Genomic DNA, 17,059 nt, shown 5'->3' with positions numbered 1-17,059 from the left:
GTTGGGATGGGCCTGGCTTGGCTACATTGACATGCCGTATCAAAATTTAAACTATGACGACAAACTGAAAATATTGTTCCTTACTACAGAGATTTGTAGAACAGCTCTGCTCAATTTCTTCAGCCAAGAGGCCCAAAACTAATAACTGTTGTTTTGGGTTCTGAGAAATCAGAAAGGTATATACAAACCACCAGCAAAAGATGTTTCCTTCATTTGAGTAAACCATCTTAACAGGAACCACAGGCAATGTCTGTAAGTAAAACCACTAAAACCTTTTTGATCTCCTAAAGTTATAGTTCTATTGTTTCATTATTGAGGATGACGGCGTTTGGCTCTTCGATACCCGTTGACTGGTTCTTTTCTATGGCTGTATCTCTTCTTCCCCTTTGGACTGTTCGACCAGCAAACAAAAGATTCAGTTTCGAAGTCACTTTCTGATACAACAGACTGAATCTCTTTTTTTTTTTTTAAGTGAAGTTGTAGACTATTGTTGAAAGATGTTCAAAGCTTACTTGGAGACTGCAGTAAGCAATTTGATGATGAATATAAGTGGGAAGCCAATTAAAGCTGTGGCCTGTTAAAATCAAAATGACAAGTGACTTAGTTATGATTTGTATACTCTACTATAGATGTATTGAAATGAACGGAAATTGTTAGAAACACATACCCCAACCCAAGCTAAGTCCATGGTAGCAATCGGTTTCGTGAGCTCATTGTTCTTCAACATTTCTTGAGCCTTGCTTCCATCAGAGAGAAGCTTATCAAAGTGTTACTGCAAGTTATATTCAACAAAACTGGAAAATACTATGATGTGTATACCTGTTGATGATAGATTTTTGTCGAGTTAACCAACTTCTTAAAGCCATGTCTTACATTCTCAGTATATGGCTCTAAGGCAACTTGTACTCTCTCCAAGTGTGGTTTCGTTATGGTCATAATCCGGATCGTGTATGGATGTGTATGTGTTTTGATTACCTAAGATAAACAAGATAATGCTCACAATGTTTTATGCAAAGTCGAAGAAAAGTATATGTAAATATATTTACCTCAAAATAATAGTATGATGCATCGAATCCTTGGATGAGATGTGGTGTCAAAGCCTGCTTAGATGTACATAACACCTCGATGGACTTATCAGTTAAATACTGAACTTTTGGTTCAAGATATATAGTTAATGTCACACATGCATCTTTGATGCTTGGAATCCATTTCTGAAAAATCAAGGGGAAGACTCAGATGCCAGTATCAAGTAAATGAAAAATATATAAGCGTGCAATGAGAACAATACTCACTGAATTCAGGGTTTCGATGTGAGGCTCTGACCATTTTTGGACTTGGTCAATTTTCTGCAAGACCTGAAGAAGAAGAAAAAGGAATAATTTATACAGGGAAGTTTAAAGGAGCTGAAGAAAAAAAAATTTGAATTGAAGACAAACCTTTTGAAGAGTGATATGAAGAGCTGAGCTCAGATGTTGATGCCATAAGGTCATCAGATAGGCCTGCAACCATGAAAAAGAGGCCTTTTTAGAAGAGCCAAATCACTAGATTGTGCAATGTTATGTGTCTTCTTTAAGATTAACCTGAGTTTTATTCAGGTTAAGACCAAGCTTAGCCAAGAACCACTTTCCATCAATCTGTCCACAGGAAACAAAAAGAAGAGTAAGCTCTTGTAATACGTAGATCAAATCCTAGAGACACCATATCTCTTACATTTTCAAGCTTTGAGCTAGGTTGTGCAAATTTCTCAGCTTCCACTTCAAGCCTTCTCTTGCGTTGCAATTCCACTTCCCGTTTTAGAGCAAATACCTGCCAATGCACAAGTTTTATCAAACGATGGAATAAAAGTAATGAACAAAAGGAAATACACAAAATTCAAGCTACAAAACCAACCTGCTTCTGAAGCTCAAAAATCTTTTCTTCTGCTTTACTAGCATGCTTCACCCCATCCTTAGACTAAATAAAGCATTAAAAGCAACAAAATTAAATAAAATTCTCTCTACATCTTTTTATAGGCAAATGAATCAAACTCAGAAGATGCCTCACTTTTGAAAAATCAGTCTCACTCTCAAACAAGTACGATTTCTCCCGGATATATAACTCCAGACCTTGGATTTTCTCTTCCTTGATAATCAATTCTTGGTTTTTCTCAGTGATGATTGATTCTTTAGACAACTCACAAAGAAACAAAAAAAACCTCTCAATAGTTAGCAACCATAGATCAAGATGCAGCTGAGACAATTATAAAAAGGTCATCAACTTTGGAAAGAAACAAACGTTACAAGTAATCTCCAGAAACAGAACTGAAGCTGAAAATGTGAAACGTCTCTCTCCTTTTCCAAAAAAGGTTAACAGAAGCGATTTCTCCATAAACCAAACCAAGAAACATAAACCTCATATAAACAAATCTAATGAACCGTTACTCATTTCTCCAGAATCTTTCTAAGAAATGCAACAAATCAAAAGACCTTTTTCAACATTTTTCTACAGTTCTTCAGAAATCCTAGAAAACTTAACTAATCGCAGAGAAAACTTCAAAAAAGACTAAACCTTTACAAAGACACTAAGCTAGAAAATTTGCATAATCTGGGAAACTAAACCAAAATCGAAAAGGGTAAAAGTGATATGAGACGTACGGAGATCAGAGACAGTGGATTTGAGTTCGTCGAGCAAATGGTTCTGATGTTCATTATTACAACCATTGTTTTCTGAGGAAGAAGCTGTGAATGAAGCAATTTGAAGCGTTACGAGAAAAATAAATAAAAGTGACTTAAAAATCGCCATTATTGGAGACTGCAACAGAGGAGGACTTAGCACAGTCAGAGAGAGAGAGAGCGCGAGTCGCGAGAGAGAGGAGACCAGAGACTAAAGCGTACCAAGTCAAATAAAGGGTCTTCTCATCTTTTCTATAATTACATATCTGTCCACTTACTTTTGATAAATTCTATAAATCACCCAATTACTTTTGTATAGATTTTGATGAAAAGGTGTGCGTCCCAATTGAAAAATATCTTGTGCAAAACGCCTGTTTTTGATGTCGTATCTGAAAAGTCGTAATTAGCCCTTAATCTGACTATTAAAGTTCTTTTTGCAATTAAAACGGAAGGATATAAACTTAAATGTAAAAGAATATGTCTAAAAGTAAAAAATGTTTAATTTCCTTTTTTATTTCCTTGACTTTTTCTTAAACTTGTTAAGTTTAGATTTTTATATTAAATAGTTGTTTTGACTATATATTTTAGTAGTATATGTAATATTAGAGGTATGAGATAAAAGTTGCATACTAATAAAATCCAATGCTTTGTTTATATCTTTATTAAAATTAATTATGTAATCTACAAACTGTAATTAGACCATTTAAATATAAATAAGAAAGAAATCTTACTTGTTTCTATTTGCATTGGTGTCATACTGTCACGATTCATGAACCAGCTCAATTAGAAAATTATATTTACGTGTTTCTTACTATAAACTAAAGTGGATCTTTATCAATTTTGTTAAAAATATATTTTTCTTTAAATTATCTTATAAATTTAATTGATTTTATTTAATAAAAAATGATTCTTATTTTATACTATCAACCAATAGTTAGCTACTAGAAAAGGTAATAAAACTAATATACACACGTTTTTAACTATTTTTTAGTAGTTAGCCGTCAGTTTAAAAAAGCGCGCGTATATTAATTATAGAAAAACATAATTTAGTAAATAATCTAAAATATACTTCTAATGTAAATCACCAATAATAAGCTCTATACTCTTGCTAAATTCAATTATTTTAGAATTATACAATTTGATTCTATATATTTACAGTCATTATACAACTTCAACAACCCCCATTTTTCACCTCTTCTTCTTTACTAAAGCCACAATAATTTACACACATAAATTTTGACTGTCGCCACAGTCCCCAATTACAGACGAAAATCAGCCTAATTAATATATATAATCATGGAAAAACAAAGCTTTATATTCGTTATCCCAATTACAAGCATTATGACACAAGGGGACCTAAGACAGTAATAGAGTATCCAAAATCCAAAAATCTAAATAATTCACCAATTAATAATAGATATCACAAAACTATAAAGAAATATAATAAATTAAAAAATAAAAATAAATGAAAAACCTAGTTTTTGACGCAATAATAGAAGCGAACCAAACTTGGCCTCTCTTCTCTCTCTCTCTCTCTCTCTCTCTCTCTTCTATCTCTCGGCTATAAATAAGATATCGAGTTTAGCGTCAAAAGAGTAAGCAATTTGCAAAAAATACACAACACAACACAAAACCACAAAAGGTCTTCTCCTTCCCCCTTCCCTCTTCACTGTAAACAACTCCTCTCACTTTTTTTTATACATATTTTGTCTTGGCTTCGTTCTAGGCCGTCGGATTAGTTCTCTTTGGTCTTAATCCAACGGTCGTGATCCGATTTGATTAGAACGAGTCTCGTCGTCTCTCAACCACCAGATTCTCTCTCTATTCGAATTCGACGAACTGACCAGATCTTCTTCGATCCGTCCCCTTCGCCGTTACTTTCGGATTTTTCAGCCGCCGTTTTGAACTGTTCCTTTTTGCCTTTTTACTCCCCGGATTGGGAGATTGGAATTGAGATTTTGAGATTGAGATTGAGATTTCGTAGGGCAATTTTAATTTTGGGCGATCCGATCAATTTTAGAGAGGTTTTAGCCGCCGCCCCCACCGACACCGTCACTGGTTCGTTTGCTCGATCTCGAACTTTGTTTTTTTTTTTAATTATTTGTTATTAATATATCTACGCTCCATTGATCTCGTCTTCGATAGTTGATTTTATGGGTTTTGCTTGTTCCTGCGCGTGGTTTGGCTTCAATTTAAGTTTTGAAAGAATTTTTTTTTTTTAGGTTGCGGCGATTTTAGAGATTGTTTTATTTTTATTAGATTTCTTATCATCTTTCCTATTTGCGTGCATTACCTATATTAATTGGATTACAAAATCTGTCTTTTTTATATTGCTTAAGTACAAAAAATGGGGGAAGTGAGAATCTTTGTCACGTTGATACACATTCGAACTGAGTAATGCACTTGGTGATTTGAATCGATTTATCAATTGTTTTTTGTTTGTCTATCGAATTGTTAAGTTTGCCAAGAATTTGATTGGTTTAATCCTTTCTCTGCAGAAGCTGGTGTCGTAAGAGGGGATACGACTTTTGGTTGGTGTTATTCTGGCATCTTAGATATTATAAGTTGCACTAGCTTGGAATTATACACAGTTTATGACTATACATACGAGATGGCTTCAGAAGGAAAATTGTTATTTGATCTTAATGAACTTCCTACAGAAGATGATGATGGGAATGATAATGTTAACTGCAATCAGCCACAGGTTGTTATCCCATCTGCTAACACCAATACCTCTGGCTTGCTTGCTACACCATCCTCCTCCCAAGATAATGTAAACAACCGAGTGTTCTCACATGCATCAACGGTTTCTGGTTTTCAGCCTTTTGTCCGCCCTATCTCTGCTCAACGTACGGATGTCTCAGTTGAACAGAAGATGGGTGAGGGTTCTCTTAAGGCTTCATTGCCATCGTCGAGGCCAGACACATTAGAGGAAGCAAAGGTTGCATCATTCATAGTTCCTAATGATGCCGGAGCACCTGAGAGAGAAGAAGGAGAATGGACAGAGTCGGAGGTTCCTGCCAATGAAAATGTACATAGTAGTTCTGATTATTCTAATGTTACAGAGAAAGATGAGAAAGATAACGGTGCAATAGGATTAGATATCAACTCATCCTCTGGTCTTCAAAAGAGAACCGTCAATCATATTTCAGAAAGCAGTGGTAAAGATAGTACATCAATAGATAGTCCCCAAGAACAGGGTTTAACAGTGAGGCAGAGAGAAACTAAAGGAGTTGAAGCAAGTCATGCAATCAAGTGTGCAAATACCACTGTGAAAAGAAAGATGGATCATCAGAAAGAGACGATGTTGGGTAAGAAGCGAAACAGGCAGACCGTGTTTCTCAACCTAGAAGATGTCAAGCAAGCTGGTCCTATTAAGACAACTACTCCTAGAAGACAGACTTTCCCACAACCTATTGTCACGCGTACAGTTAGAGAATCTCGCGCAGGTCCTCCACCTGCTGAACAAGGAGGCGGGATTCCAGGGCATGCTGTATACCGGGATCAGAAACCAGTTGACACTCCGAATGGTGGCATACATCCAGAAACATCTGAATTTAAGTTAGAATCTAATGGTGAATCACAATCTGGCGCGGTTGGTAAAAATAGGAGAATGAATGGGGAGGCAGGACCTTCTGCTGAAGGTTCTGTGTCAAGGCAGGGTTCATGGAAGCAGCCAATAAATTCACGGCAGCTGAAGAGCGGTCATTCGTCAAATAGACAAGTCTCCCTGTCCAGTCAAAGTTCTGCTGACACAAAGTTTGGAAACAAGAAATTTTCTTTGTTCAAGAAACAAGTCAATAGTACCCAATACCAAGATACCTCCGTGGAGCGTCTTATACGAGAGGTGACCAACGAAAAGTTCTGGCATCATCCAGGTATGTCCTATATAGTGTTTCTGCTTATGGAACGTGTGTTTGAGTGCTCCTACTTTTTCAATTTAAGTTATCTTCATTTAAGGTAGGAACTTTTATGCCAATTAAATTCTACTGCTCTGGTGCCAGTTCCCTGTGTCCCGAATCATGGCTCAGTGAGAAACATTATGGCCACAGGATTTGGAAGGTGATACGATTAAATCATACTTGTAAAAGTAGATGACAGAATTCTAGTTTTTGTTAGTAATTGTTCGTTCTCGCTAGATATCATTAATCAGGTTGGCTCTTTGTCTCGGTGGCTTTAATACTAGTTATCTTAGTTAAGGAAAAAAAAAACTGGATGATTCTATGCTTATCTGAAACTTGAATGGCTATTAGTGAATATTGGATATTGGTAGGCTTTTTGATTGACATGCCTCTGGTCTGTTCTGTACACTTCCACTGGGAAATTTGACTTATATGGATTATGATACATGTCTAATTTTTTCTGCCTTATTATCCATAGCGTAATTGACTCTATTTCATAATTTTTTCTTGTTTTTAGAGGATACTGATCTCCAGTGTGTTCCTGAGCGGTTTGAATCCATGGATGAATATGTTAGAGTGTTTGAACCTTTACTTTTCGAGGAGTGCCGGGCACAACTTTACAGTACATGGGAAGAATCGGCTGAGGCAAATTCATACATGAAAGTTAGAATAAAATTCATCGAAAGAAGAGAGAGAGGTAACCAGCCCTATTACCTGATTCACATTTGTAAGGCCTTTGGGCAATTATGTTAACTCTCTACTGATTGTTCTCTGGTTACCTAACTGCTAGCCTTTCTTTTTATCTTGTTAGGATGGTATGATGTGATACTTCTCTCAGTAAATGACTGTAAATGGGCTTTCAAGGAGGGAGATGTTGCAGTTCTTTCAAATCCTGTGCCGGAATCAGGTATGGTTGGAACTCATAGATTGTCTGGTTGGTTTTTTTACTGCTTGTGCTTCTCTGTATATTTTTATAATTTTTTTCCTTTTTATGTTTAGAAGGAGAGCATGATGATGCTGGACGTGTAGCTGGTACAGTTAGGAGATATATACCGGTTGATACTCGAGATCCTCATGGAGCAATTCTCCATTTCTATGTTGGAGATACTTATGACTCTGGCAGGTATATGCATTTTTATATGCTTGATATATTAAGCTGAGTTTTTTCGACCCGTTCTTACTGGGAGCATTTATTTCCGTTCTCTCATTTCTTTACTTTCTTACACCTTTTTTATTTGCTTTACCAGCAAGACTGACGATAATCATATTCTACGGAAGCTTAAACCTAAGGAGATCTGGCATTTGACAGTGCTTGGTTCGCTTGCAACCACACAAAGGGAATATGTTGCTTTGCATGCGTTTTCCCAGCTTAACCCACAGGTTGGTTTTGTTTTCTCTTAATAAACATTTCACTTATGCTTTCTGTTATACTGATGCTGGTGAAACCCATATATCCTTCAGATGCAAAATGCAATTCTTAGGCCTAGCCCAGAGCAGTTTCCTAATTACGGGGAGCAGACTCCTACAGTGCCCGATTGTTTTACTCCGAGCTTTGCTAGCCACTTACATAGAAGCTTCAATGCTCCTCAGTTGGCAGCAATCCATTGGGCCGCAATGCATACTGCAGCTGGTACAAGCAGTGGGGTAAAGAGGCAAGATCCATGGCCATTTACTCTTGTTCAGGGCCCTCCTGGAACAGGCAAGACACACACAGTTTGGGGAATGTTGAATGTTATCCACTTGGTTCAGTATCAGCAGTATTACACTTCCTTGCTGAAGAAATTAGCACCTGAAAGTTATAAACAAGTTAGTGAGAGCGGTTCAGATAATATTGTGTCGGGATCAATTGATGAAGTCCTACAAAACATGGACCAGAATCTATTTCGTACACTGCCAAAATTGTGCGCTAAACCAAGGATGCTCGTCTGTGCTCCTTCAAATGCTGCGACCGATGAACTTCTTTCACGGGTCCTTGATCGCGGTTTTATTGATGGAGAAATGAGAGTTTATCGTCCTGATGTGGCTAGAGTAGGTGTTGATACCCAAACGAGAGCTGCACAAGCTGTTTCTGTAGAGCGAAGAAGTGAGCAATTATTAGCCAAGTCCCGTGATGAAATTCTAGGACACATGCACAACCTTAGATTACGAGAAGCTCAACTATCTCAAGAGATTGCTGGACTTAAAAGGGAACTTACTGCTGCAGCCTTTGCTAACCGTTCTCAGGGATCTGTTGGCGTTGACCCTGATGTTCTTATGGCTAGAGACCAGACAAGAGATGCACTGTTACAGCGTCTTTCGGCTGCTGTTGAAGCCAGAGATAAAGATCTTGTTGAAATGTCTCGCCTTCTCATTGTTGAGGGAAAGTTTCGCGCAGGTAATAATTTTAATCTTGAAGAAGCTCGTGCAAGTCTTGAGGCAAGTTTCGCAAACGAGGCTGAAATAGTTTTTACAACTGTATCAAGTAGTGGTCGTAAACTGTTTTCTCGCCTTACGCATGGCTTCGATATGGTGGTCATCGATGAGGCTGCCCAAGCTAGTGAGGTTGGAGTTCTTCCTCCCCTTGCTCTTGGTGCTGCACGATGTGTACTTGTGGGTGATCCTCAGCAGCTTCCTGCTACAGTCATTAGCAAAGCCGCTGGAACACTTTTGTACAGTAGAAGTCTCTTTGAAAGGTTTCAATTAGCAGGTTGTCCAACTTTGTTGTTAACAGTTCAATATAGGATGCATCCTCAAATACGCGATTTCCCTTCAAGATATTTCTACCAAGGACGCCTCACAGACAGTGAAAGTGTTTCTGCTGCTCCTGATGAGATTTATTACAAAGATTCTGTCCTTAAGCCTTACCTTTTCTTTGATATCAGCCATGGGCGGGAATCCCATAGAGGTGGATCAGTGTCTTATGAGAACATTGATGAAGCTCGCTTTTGTGTTGGTGTGTACTTGCATCTTCAGAGAACTCTGAAGTCATTGGGCGGGGGTAAAGTCTCTGTTGGGGTCATAACCCCATACAAACTGCAGTTGAAATGCCTGAAAATCGAGTTTGGAAATGCTTTGGGCCAAGATGAACTGAAAGAGATTTATATCAATACTGTAGACGCGTTTCAGGGCCAAGAACGTGATGTTATAATCATGTCATGTGTGCGTGCTTCCAATCATGGGGTTGGCTTTGTTGCTGATATTCGGCGGATGAATGTTGCTCTCACCCGTGCCAAAAGGGCTCTATGGGTATGATCTCTTGGTGAATTTTTTTTTTTTGGACAAAGTACATTTTTTTTTATATAACTGTCTGGTTTCTTGTTAAAGTGTCTAAGGCTCGTTTTTTTATCAGGTCATGGGAAATGCATCTGCTCTAATGAAGTGCGAGGATTGGGCAGCACTGATCACTGATGCCAAAGCAAGGAACTGTTTTATGGAGATGGAGTCTCTTCCCAAGGATTTCCCGGTTCCAAAGGTACCTAGCTTTATCCCGAAAGCACCTAATGCTAGAGGTTTCAGATCAGGTGGGCCAAGGACCAGATCCATCGATATGCACCCTGAATCCAGGTCAGGGACACCATCAGAAGATGACGAGAAGCTGAGCACAACAACATTTCCAAGAAATGGAAATATTCGAAGGGAGAACTCAGTTGATGATTCCGATCCTCCTGGGGATAGATATAGAGATGCTTGGCAACATGGGATCCAAAGAAGGCAAAATTTTGGACGGCCTTTAGGGAGAAGAGACTAGTTTTATAATCCAACTGGTCTGAACTTTATTCACCGGTGGAGCTACTGTGTTACTTGAGATCTCAGAGCATCCGGCCTAGCTCATTGTCTCATAGGGTTGTCACCACGAAGGGGTGGCTGGAAGTCATGAACTGTTGAACTGAGGAATACTTGAGGGCTGTGTACTTGAAACGGTAACATGATCACCCTGATTTGTGCTGGTGTAAGTTGATTCATGCCATTTCTTTCAAAGAACTGGTGGTCTTCTGCTCTCAGATCGCAAACGTTACGGAAGAAGCATAGAAGCATGTCTGGTTCTTTCTGCTTCATTTAAAACCTGGAATGGAACAGTCGGAGACTACACTGTAAAATCCAAGGGTGAATCCAATTGAATGAAGTCTGAAGCTTCTGATAAATCTAAGAACTTGACTTGTTACAGGAATTATGAAGCTTTTCCTGCATTGTCAAATACTGTCATGCGAGGCAAACAACAAATGATGATTAGTCAACAAGCATATCATAGGAACTGGCATTTGAAGGTAGTTTATAGGGTTGGGATGATTTGTTTAGTCTGTAGAAGTTCTTAAAAGATCCACTGTGTTAGCGTTTGTACATATCTAAGATTATGAAACTTGGTTCTTTTTTTTTCCTTTATTGTATTTGTTTTATCTTATATTTTATTTATTATATCTGATCAATGAACTGATGAAGAATCATAGTCTTTAACTGTCAATTATTCTTGTAACAGATACATCAACATCATCTACTTGTGTTTGGCACCAATTTTTTACTTACTTGAGATAAGGTGTAACTTTTAATTGTTAGTACCCTTTTCTGAGATCGATGATAAACATGAGAAGATTAAAAGATAAGTATTCAAAAGGTTCACATTTCCTTAGATGAATCACATGGTTCCTCGATCCATACATCATTCTTTCTGATGATTGCAAGATGAAAGGTTACAAGTACAAATGTGAGCGAGAACTAATAGCTATTCAATCACAATCTCTGTTAAGCCAGCCGCAGCCCTTGTGTGGTGGTGATGGTGACTGCTAGACTCCATAGCGTAGGTCCTGCAACAGCTGCTACCATGGTGACTCCTCTCTCTGCTGCTACAGTGAGACTTGCAAGTCTCCTTCGCTTGTGAACATGTTTCTTCTTTATCATCCATCTTAGAACTTTCACAGCAGCTCGACTTGCAATCCCCATTACTCAATTTTAAGCTAGCTACCTTGGAATCACCAGGACTTGAGCAACAACCTTTGACTGACACTTGCACCTCCCCTTGCTCATCTCCTTCCCGATTGACCAAGGTTGAAGAGCTTTTTTGTTTAGAACCAGTTCCATTGTCCAGGCAGGATGACTTGGTATGACAGCTTTGTTTCACCTCATGTTGGTGTTGGTGTGGTTTCTGAGTCTTTTCACCACACCACTTCACCTCATGTTGGTGCTGGTGTGGTTTCTGAGTCTTTTCACCACAAAACCCTGAGTCATGGCCTAGTTTTAAAACACCAGTTTCTGCGCAACACGTCTTTTCCACAGCCCTTACATTGTGTTTCTTCTCACAACAACCAGTGTGACCATGGGCTGAACTGGTTTTAGCTGATTTCATCACTTTCTCTTGATTTTTCTTTCCACAACAGCCTGACTTGCAATGCTTACCACTGGTATTTGGTAGTAAACCTGCTTCCATGTCTCCAGCAGCATCACCTTCAATTTTCTCTGCGGTTAAGACAGAGGAAGAAGAAGAAGACTCCCTATAACATTTGTTTCCAGCTTTGTGTTTGTCACTTAGTAACAACATGCTATTTAGGATCACAAGCAGACAAGTTCCTACATCAGCAAGCACAGCTGCCCAAATCATCGGATGACCAGCAAAAGCCAATGCAAGAATTGCTCCTTTCATACTAATTGATATGATCACGTTCTCCACCACTTTCCTTTTCGCTCTACGTGCAAGCTTTATCGCCTGTGGTATCCTTCTGATGTCATTAGACATCAGAATTATATTGCCGGTCTCTGTTGCGAGTGCAGAGCCGGAAACACCCATCGAGATACCAATATCCGCTGTAGCTAAAGCTGGTGCATCATTCAACCCGTCCCCTACCATCCCCGTTGGCCCTTCTCTCTTAAACTCTTTGATGATTTCAGATTTCCCTTCTGGAAGAAGCTCTGCTCGAACAATATCCATAGCATTCCCTAGCTGTTGTTCATATAACATTTCAAGTATTCATCAGTGGGAGTAGTACTAAGTTTCAAGAGTAGCATCAAACTGAGAAGTTGTTTGCTCACCTGTTCTTGAGCATGCATGGCCGAAGCTTGATTATCTCCGGTAAGCATGGCAGTCTTTATTCCCATAGATTTCAGCTCTTTCATTGCTTGAGCTACACCAGATCTACAAGCATCTGAGAGATTGAAAACTCCAGCCAGTGTTTCTCCAACATATACATAACCAACTGTCGTTCCTCCTTTGGTATCAACATCGATATCTGGAACTGTATACATACACCAAAGCAAAGAAACCATCAGAGAGTAGATCAAAGCCAAAAACCTCAATGCATTAGTTTTGATATGTACCTGATGAACACCCAGCTCTGGAAGCAATCCTTTTGTTACCGATATATACTTGTTTGCCATCAATCTTGCCGTATATTCCTTCTCCTGGAAAATTTTGGTAATCCTCAACCGCTTCAGGCTTAAGTTCAACTGAGACAGATTTTGCATAGTCTACAAGTGCAGCAGCCATTGGATGGCTTGACTTGCTCTCTGCGCTTGATACCCTGAAATAGTCATATTCCACAATACTCAGGCCAATCCAACAAAACCATGTGTGTTGTTTAGTAAAGTGGTTAAAAGTTTAGATGTGTCACCAGTAGAGTAAACTGTGCAGGCTTGTATCACTGGAAAGTGACTGGAAATCCATGACTATGAACTCGCCTCTAGTGATGGTTCCGGTTTTGTCAAAAGCAACAATCTTGATCTTGGCCAAGGTCTCAAGATAATCAGCTCCTTTGATCAAAAGTCCTGATGTGGCTGCCTTTGTGAGTGCACAGAAAGTGGCTACTGGTGTAGAGAGAATAAGCCCACAAGGACAAGCACTTACTAACACAACTAGTGCTAAGTGAAACCAATGTTTCTGGTTGTGAACCTTCAGTGCAAATGGGACAGCCGCAAAACAAACTGATATCAGGATGATCGCTGCATACAAGTAAATTTAAGGTCTCAATCAAGAAGATAAAGAAGAAGTAATGAAAAGAATATATATATATATATATATATATATAGTTACTGATACCTGGAGTATAGTACTTGGAACACTCGTCTATAAATCTCTGAGTTTCAGTTTTGCTGTTCTGAGCTTCTTCTACAAGCTTTGCCATCTTGGCAACCACGCAATCCTCAGCTAGAGCAGTGGTTTTCACAGTTATGTAACCTTGCAAACAAAAAACAGAGGAGCTAGTTAAGATCAAACTTTTGAAAGAATCACAGATAGAGTTCCTAAAAAGCAAAAGGGGAAAGGTCTTGAGCCTTTTCATACCATTAAGATTGAAGGTTCCAGCCCAGACCGTTGAATCTCTCAGCTTAGGCACGGGGAAAGCTTCACCTGTCAAGGTTTTCTCATCAACTTCACAGTTCCCATCCACAACAACTCCATCAATTGGTATGGTTTCACCAGCTTTGACTGCTATAACTGTATTGATCTTGAGCTCATCCACTTCAACTTCTTCTCCAGTTTCTGCAATCACTGCCTTCTGTGGAGCTAAACTCATAAGAGACTGCATCACTGCACTTGCCTGAAACGTAAAACAGTACACTTAATATGGTACTACTGATCATCAAAAGTGATGGAAGTAATATGAACCTTATAGCTAGCTCTTGACTGGAGCCATTCGGCAATTGTGAATAAAAAGACAACCACTGCAGCTTCTGTGTAATCCTGCATACCAATGGTTGCACCCACTGATTGAAACAAGGGAAAAGATCATTAGCTGTAGTGAGCTTTGAAATCAGATTTGAGTAATTATTTGATCTTTCTTACTTAACATTTTAGCTCCAACATAATCAATAACTCTTGAACGTACAAGACTATATTACCGTACTACTCATCATTTTCTTCAATTATTTTGTTGAAGTAGTAAGTGATAATTCCTCTAACAAAAAAAGTTATGAACATCTTCTAAACCAATAGAAATTTTTTTTCTAAAAAGCAGCTTTAACGGGTTCTTTTTTTCAATTTCTCTTTTGGTCTCAAAGTAGCATAAAGAAGGGTAAATGCAAAGGAAAAAGCAATTGCTTTGTGTTGACTTGACTTGACCATAAATATTTCTAAATGGCCAATCACAACTTCATATTGACACATACATATATTAGTACTTTTAATAATCACATTAATTAGAGAGTAACACTCACACAAAAGATATCAGAATTTTAGCTTGAAAAGAGAAAAGAAAAGAAAAAGAGTAAAGACATTACGTACCGGTAATAACAACAAGGATGTTGATGTCGATTCTAAACCTTGCAAGGGATGCTACAGCTTTGGCGAGTATAGGATAGATTCCAGCAACCACGGCAACGACAGCTAGCCAACGGAAGGGAGAGTAGAGATACTTGAAGAAGGAGAGGAGGAGAAGCACACCGGAAACCACCGCAAAGGGACTTGGCCATTTATTCTTGAATTTGGTTTCTCCGGTGACCCTCACATTTGCTTCCAACCGTGCTTGGTTTAGTGCTTTTACTGCAAACCCACCATAATCATAATTACATCATTGTAAAACCAATCCACACCTTAACTAAATGAATCCAATTGAAAGAAAAAAAAACAAAGGAGAAATTTATAAACGTTAATAATGTGAATGATGAGACGTTACGTAAAAACGCACATTTTGTTTATTTTTGGAAAAGAGTCAAATATTGTATTGTATTGTATTGGACACGAAACAGAGCAAAAAACAAAAAAACAAATATTTTCGAAGATATTTAATACTAGTATTATTTATAAAGTGTTAATTAAGTTAAATTGCCTAAAATTTTAGTTTCAGAACCTAAAGAATAGACTAATTATTAAAAAAGCTTTACCGATTTGGAACTGGGAGAGGATGAGAGTGTCATGAACGACGATGACGGTTCTTGACGGAACGATAACAGAGTATTCTTTGACACCATCCATGGATTTGAGGATGTTCTCAATCAGTGGAACCTCTGATGTACAGCAGATTCCAAGAACGTCAAAGTAACTCTTGGTCATCTTCTTCTCGTTCTTCAACGCCATTCTTGGTTAAAGATTCTGCAACAACAACCAAAAAAAACACCAAAAAAAAATAAAAGGAAATGAAAAAGGTGGAACACGAATTAAAGGGGAAGAGAAGCAAAGAAAACATTAAGGGATGCATGTAACGTGTTTGAAGGAGATGTCCTAAAAGAAGATGGGTATGAATTTGATAACGTTGTCGTGAAGTTCACTCTACACATGGCGAGCGAGAGCCAAAAGAAAGAAAAAAAAGATTCAATTTTTTGGCATGGGTATTGAGTTGTCGAGACTCTGCCATTGCTGGAAAAAAAGAGTTTAAAGCGTAGAGATTGATTCATTGCAAAATTTATATAAAAAATCTTTATTGTGGAGAATCAGAAGTTACAAGAAAGAAAGAATAAAATCTCAAATGTTGTATATGTTTCAAAATTGGGTAATGAACAGTCACGAAAACAATGCGAGCGAGAGAGAGAGAAAGAGGAAGAGCGTTTCGAAGCCGTCATGAAATCTATGTGATGAAGACATAAGAAGAAGAAGAAGAAGAAGAAGAAGAAGGATACGTACCGGAGAGATAGAGACAGAGGTAGGTAGCAGCAGAGGAGACAGAGAACAATGACCGAACCGGTTTGGTTCGGTTTATGTGCTTTGTGAAATTAGCCGAGAGAGATGAAGAGGATTGGGTTCTGATGTAATGATGGATTTGGAGGTGAAAGAAGGATGAGAGTGGCCTTTGGCTTTATATAGGGAAATGTGTTTTAGAAAGTCGGATTAGTATTATGATCATTGGTTGGTATTGTTTTACTTCCTTACCATATTCATTCTATTCTATTCTTTCCAACATTTTATTTTTATTTCTTCCCAGTTTTGACCAAAGCAAATTAGTTAATTTTTTTTTTATATTTTATCTTTCTTGTATTTGTAAAGAATCCTCGAATATATTATCTTAATAATATCAATTCGAAAGTACTGTGGTTAGGCTGCTGCTTCTTTGTAGATTCCTATTCTCTTAAACTTCCCATCTATTTTTTTGTGTTTTCAATTGTAGTACACTAAGGAAAGTGAAATTCGATTTTATCCTGACATAAAATACTGTTGGAGATTTTTGTACCTTGAAGGATTCCTATGTGATTTGTACTGCCCTCGTTTTTTTTTTGTATCTTGGGTTTAAAGTTTATACATGTGTGGAAATATAAAATTGCGTTAGGCAAAAAACGCTATCAAAGTATCAAGTATCAATAGCTTTAATATAACACTTGGAAAAAGAAAATAAATGCATTTAAGTTGGTTTTAAAATAATTTTTGATCTTTTACATTAATTCTTGCAACTCGTTGACTGGTAGTTCATGTGTTAATAATATGTTTCATCTTAGTCACACTGTCTATATACGATGTTAGAATATGGTATATGTTTGTTATAACTAGTTTTAAATAAAAAAAAATTATTGAGATGGGAAATATGTAAAGCAGTGTGTATATTAGGGGGAGAGGTATGAATCGTGTAGGTGAGAGAGACACGAGAAGAACAATTAAAGGTGTACTACAAAAAAAACACA

The 17,059-nt window shown here is 37.9% G+C and overlaps 3 protein-coding genes across 3 annotated transcripts; 1 reads left to right on the top strand and 2 right to left on the bottom strand.

Annotated features, from left to right (window-relative positions):
• Positions 1 to 54: 54 nt before the first annotated feature.
• LOC17878321 lies at positions 55 to 2,853 on the bottom strand. Its single transcript, XM_023779052.1, has 12 exons — positions 2,634 to 2,853; positions 2,044 to 2,162; positions 1,891 to 1,953; positions 1,711 to 1,806; positions 1,581 to 1,634; positions 1,437 to 1,499; positions 1,293 to 1,355; positions 1,047 to 1,211; positions 820 to 975; positions 668 to 736; positions 513 to 574; positions 55 to 391 (listed from the first exon to the last, which is right to left on the bottom strand). The coding sequence occupies exons 1-12, from the start codon at positions 2,779 to 2,781 to the stop codon at positions 310 to 312; spliced, it is 1,140 nt and encodes a 379-aa protein (XP_023634820.1). The 5' UTR covers positions 2,782 to 2,853; the 3' UTR covers positions 55 to 309.
• A 1,401-nt stretch (positions 2,854 to 4,254) lies between these two features.
• On the top strand, positions 4,255 to 11,020 carry LOC17878230 (probable helicase MAGATAMA 3). The gene is made up of 8 exons (XM_006285218.2): positions 4,255 to 4,709; positions 5,150 to 6,529; positions 7,071 to 7,250; positions 7,365 to 7,460; positions 7,553 to 7,676; positions 7,801 to 7,933; positions 8,015 to 9,778; positions 9,882 to 11,020. The coding sequence occupies exons 2-8, from the start codon at positions 5,263 to 5,265 to the stop codon at positions 10,278 to 10,280; spliced, it is 3,963 nt and encodes a 1,320-aa protein (XP_006285280.1). The 5' UTR covers positions 4,255 to 4,709; positions 5,150 to 5,262; the 3' UTR covers positions 10,281 to 11,020.
• A 99-nt stretch (positions 11,021 to 11,119) lies between these two features.
• On the bottom strand, positions 11,120 to 16,493 carry LOC17877934 (cadmium/zinc-transporting ATPase HMA2). The gene is made up of 10 exons (XM_006283018.2): positions 16,071 to 16,493; positions 15,335 to 15,542; positions 14,736 to 14,993; positions 14,121 to 14,218; positions 13,797 to 14,052; positions 13,554 to 13,691; positions 13,129 to 13,456; positions 12,836 to 13,038; positions 12,551 to 12,753; positions 11,120 to 12,461 (listed from the first exon to the last, which is right to left on the bottom strand). Exons 2-10 carry the CDS (start codon positions 15,525 to 15,527, stop codon positions 11,250 to 11,252), a joined length of 2,889 nt encoding a protein of 962 aa, XP_006283080.1. The 5' UTR covers positions 15,528 to 15,542; positions 16,071 to 16,493; the 3' UTR covers positions 11,120 to 11,249.
• Between the last annotated feature and the right edge of the window lie 566 nt (positions 16,494 to 17,059).

Source organism: Capsella rubella, unplaced genomic scaffold (genome assembly GCF_000375325.1).
Source record: "Capsella rubella cultivar Monte Gargano unplaced genomic scaffold, Caprub1_0 scaffold_7, whole genome shotgun sequence".
Taxonomy (NCBI): Eukaryota; Viridiplantae; Streptophyta; class Magnoliopsida; order Brassicales; family Brassicaceae; genus Capsella; species Capsella rubella.
This window is presented reverse-complemented; position numbering and strand designations above follow the sequence as displayed.

Coding starts and splice junctions, on each gene's coding strand:
- LOC17877934 (XM_006283018.2), bottom strand. CDS start 15,527: ATGGCGTTGAAGAACGAGAAGAAGATGACCAAGAGTTACTTTGACGTT. Junction 14,219..14,735: donor CATCCTTGTTGTTATTACCG/GTACGTAATGTC, acceptor TGTTTCAATCAG/TGGGTGCAACCATTGGTATG. Junction 13,457..13,553: donor TTCCAAGTACTATACTCCAG/GTATCAGTAACT, acceptor ACTTGTATGCAG/CGATCATCCTGATATCAGTT.
- LOC17878230 (XM_006285218.2), top strand. CDS start 5,263: ATGGCTTCAGAAGGAAAATTGTTATTTGATCTTAATGAACTTCCTACA. Junction 6,530..7,070: donor AAAGTTCTGGCATCATCCAG/GTATGTCCTATA, acceptor TCTTGTTTTTAG/AGGATACTGATCTCCAGTGT. Junction 7,251..7,364: donor CATCGAAAGAAGAGAGAGAG/GTAACCAGCCCT, acceptor TTATCTTGTTAG/GATGGTATGATGTGATACTT.
- LOC17878321 (XM_023779052.1), bottom strand. CDS start 2,781: ATGGCGATTTTTAAGTCACTTTTATTTATTTTTCTCGTAACGCTTCAA. Junction 1,954..2,043: donor GTGAGACTGATTTTTCAAAA/GTGAGGCATCTT, acceptor TGCTTTATTTAG/TCTAAGGATGGGGTGAAGCA. Junction 737..819: donor CAAAAATCTATCATCAACAG/GTATACACATCA, acceptor GATGGAAGCAAG/GCTCAAGAAATGTTGAAGAA.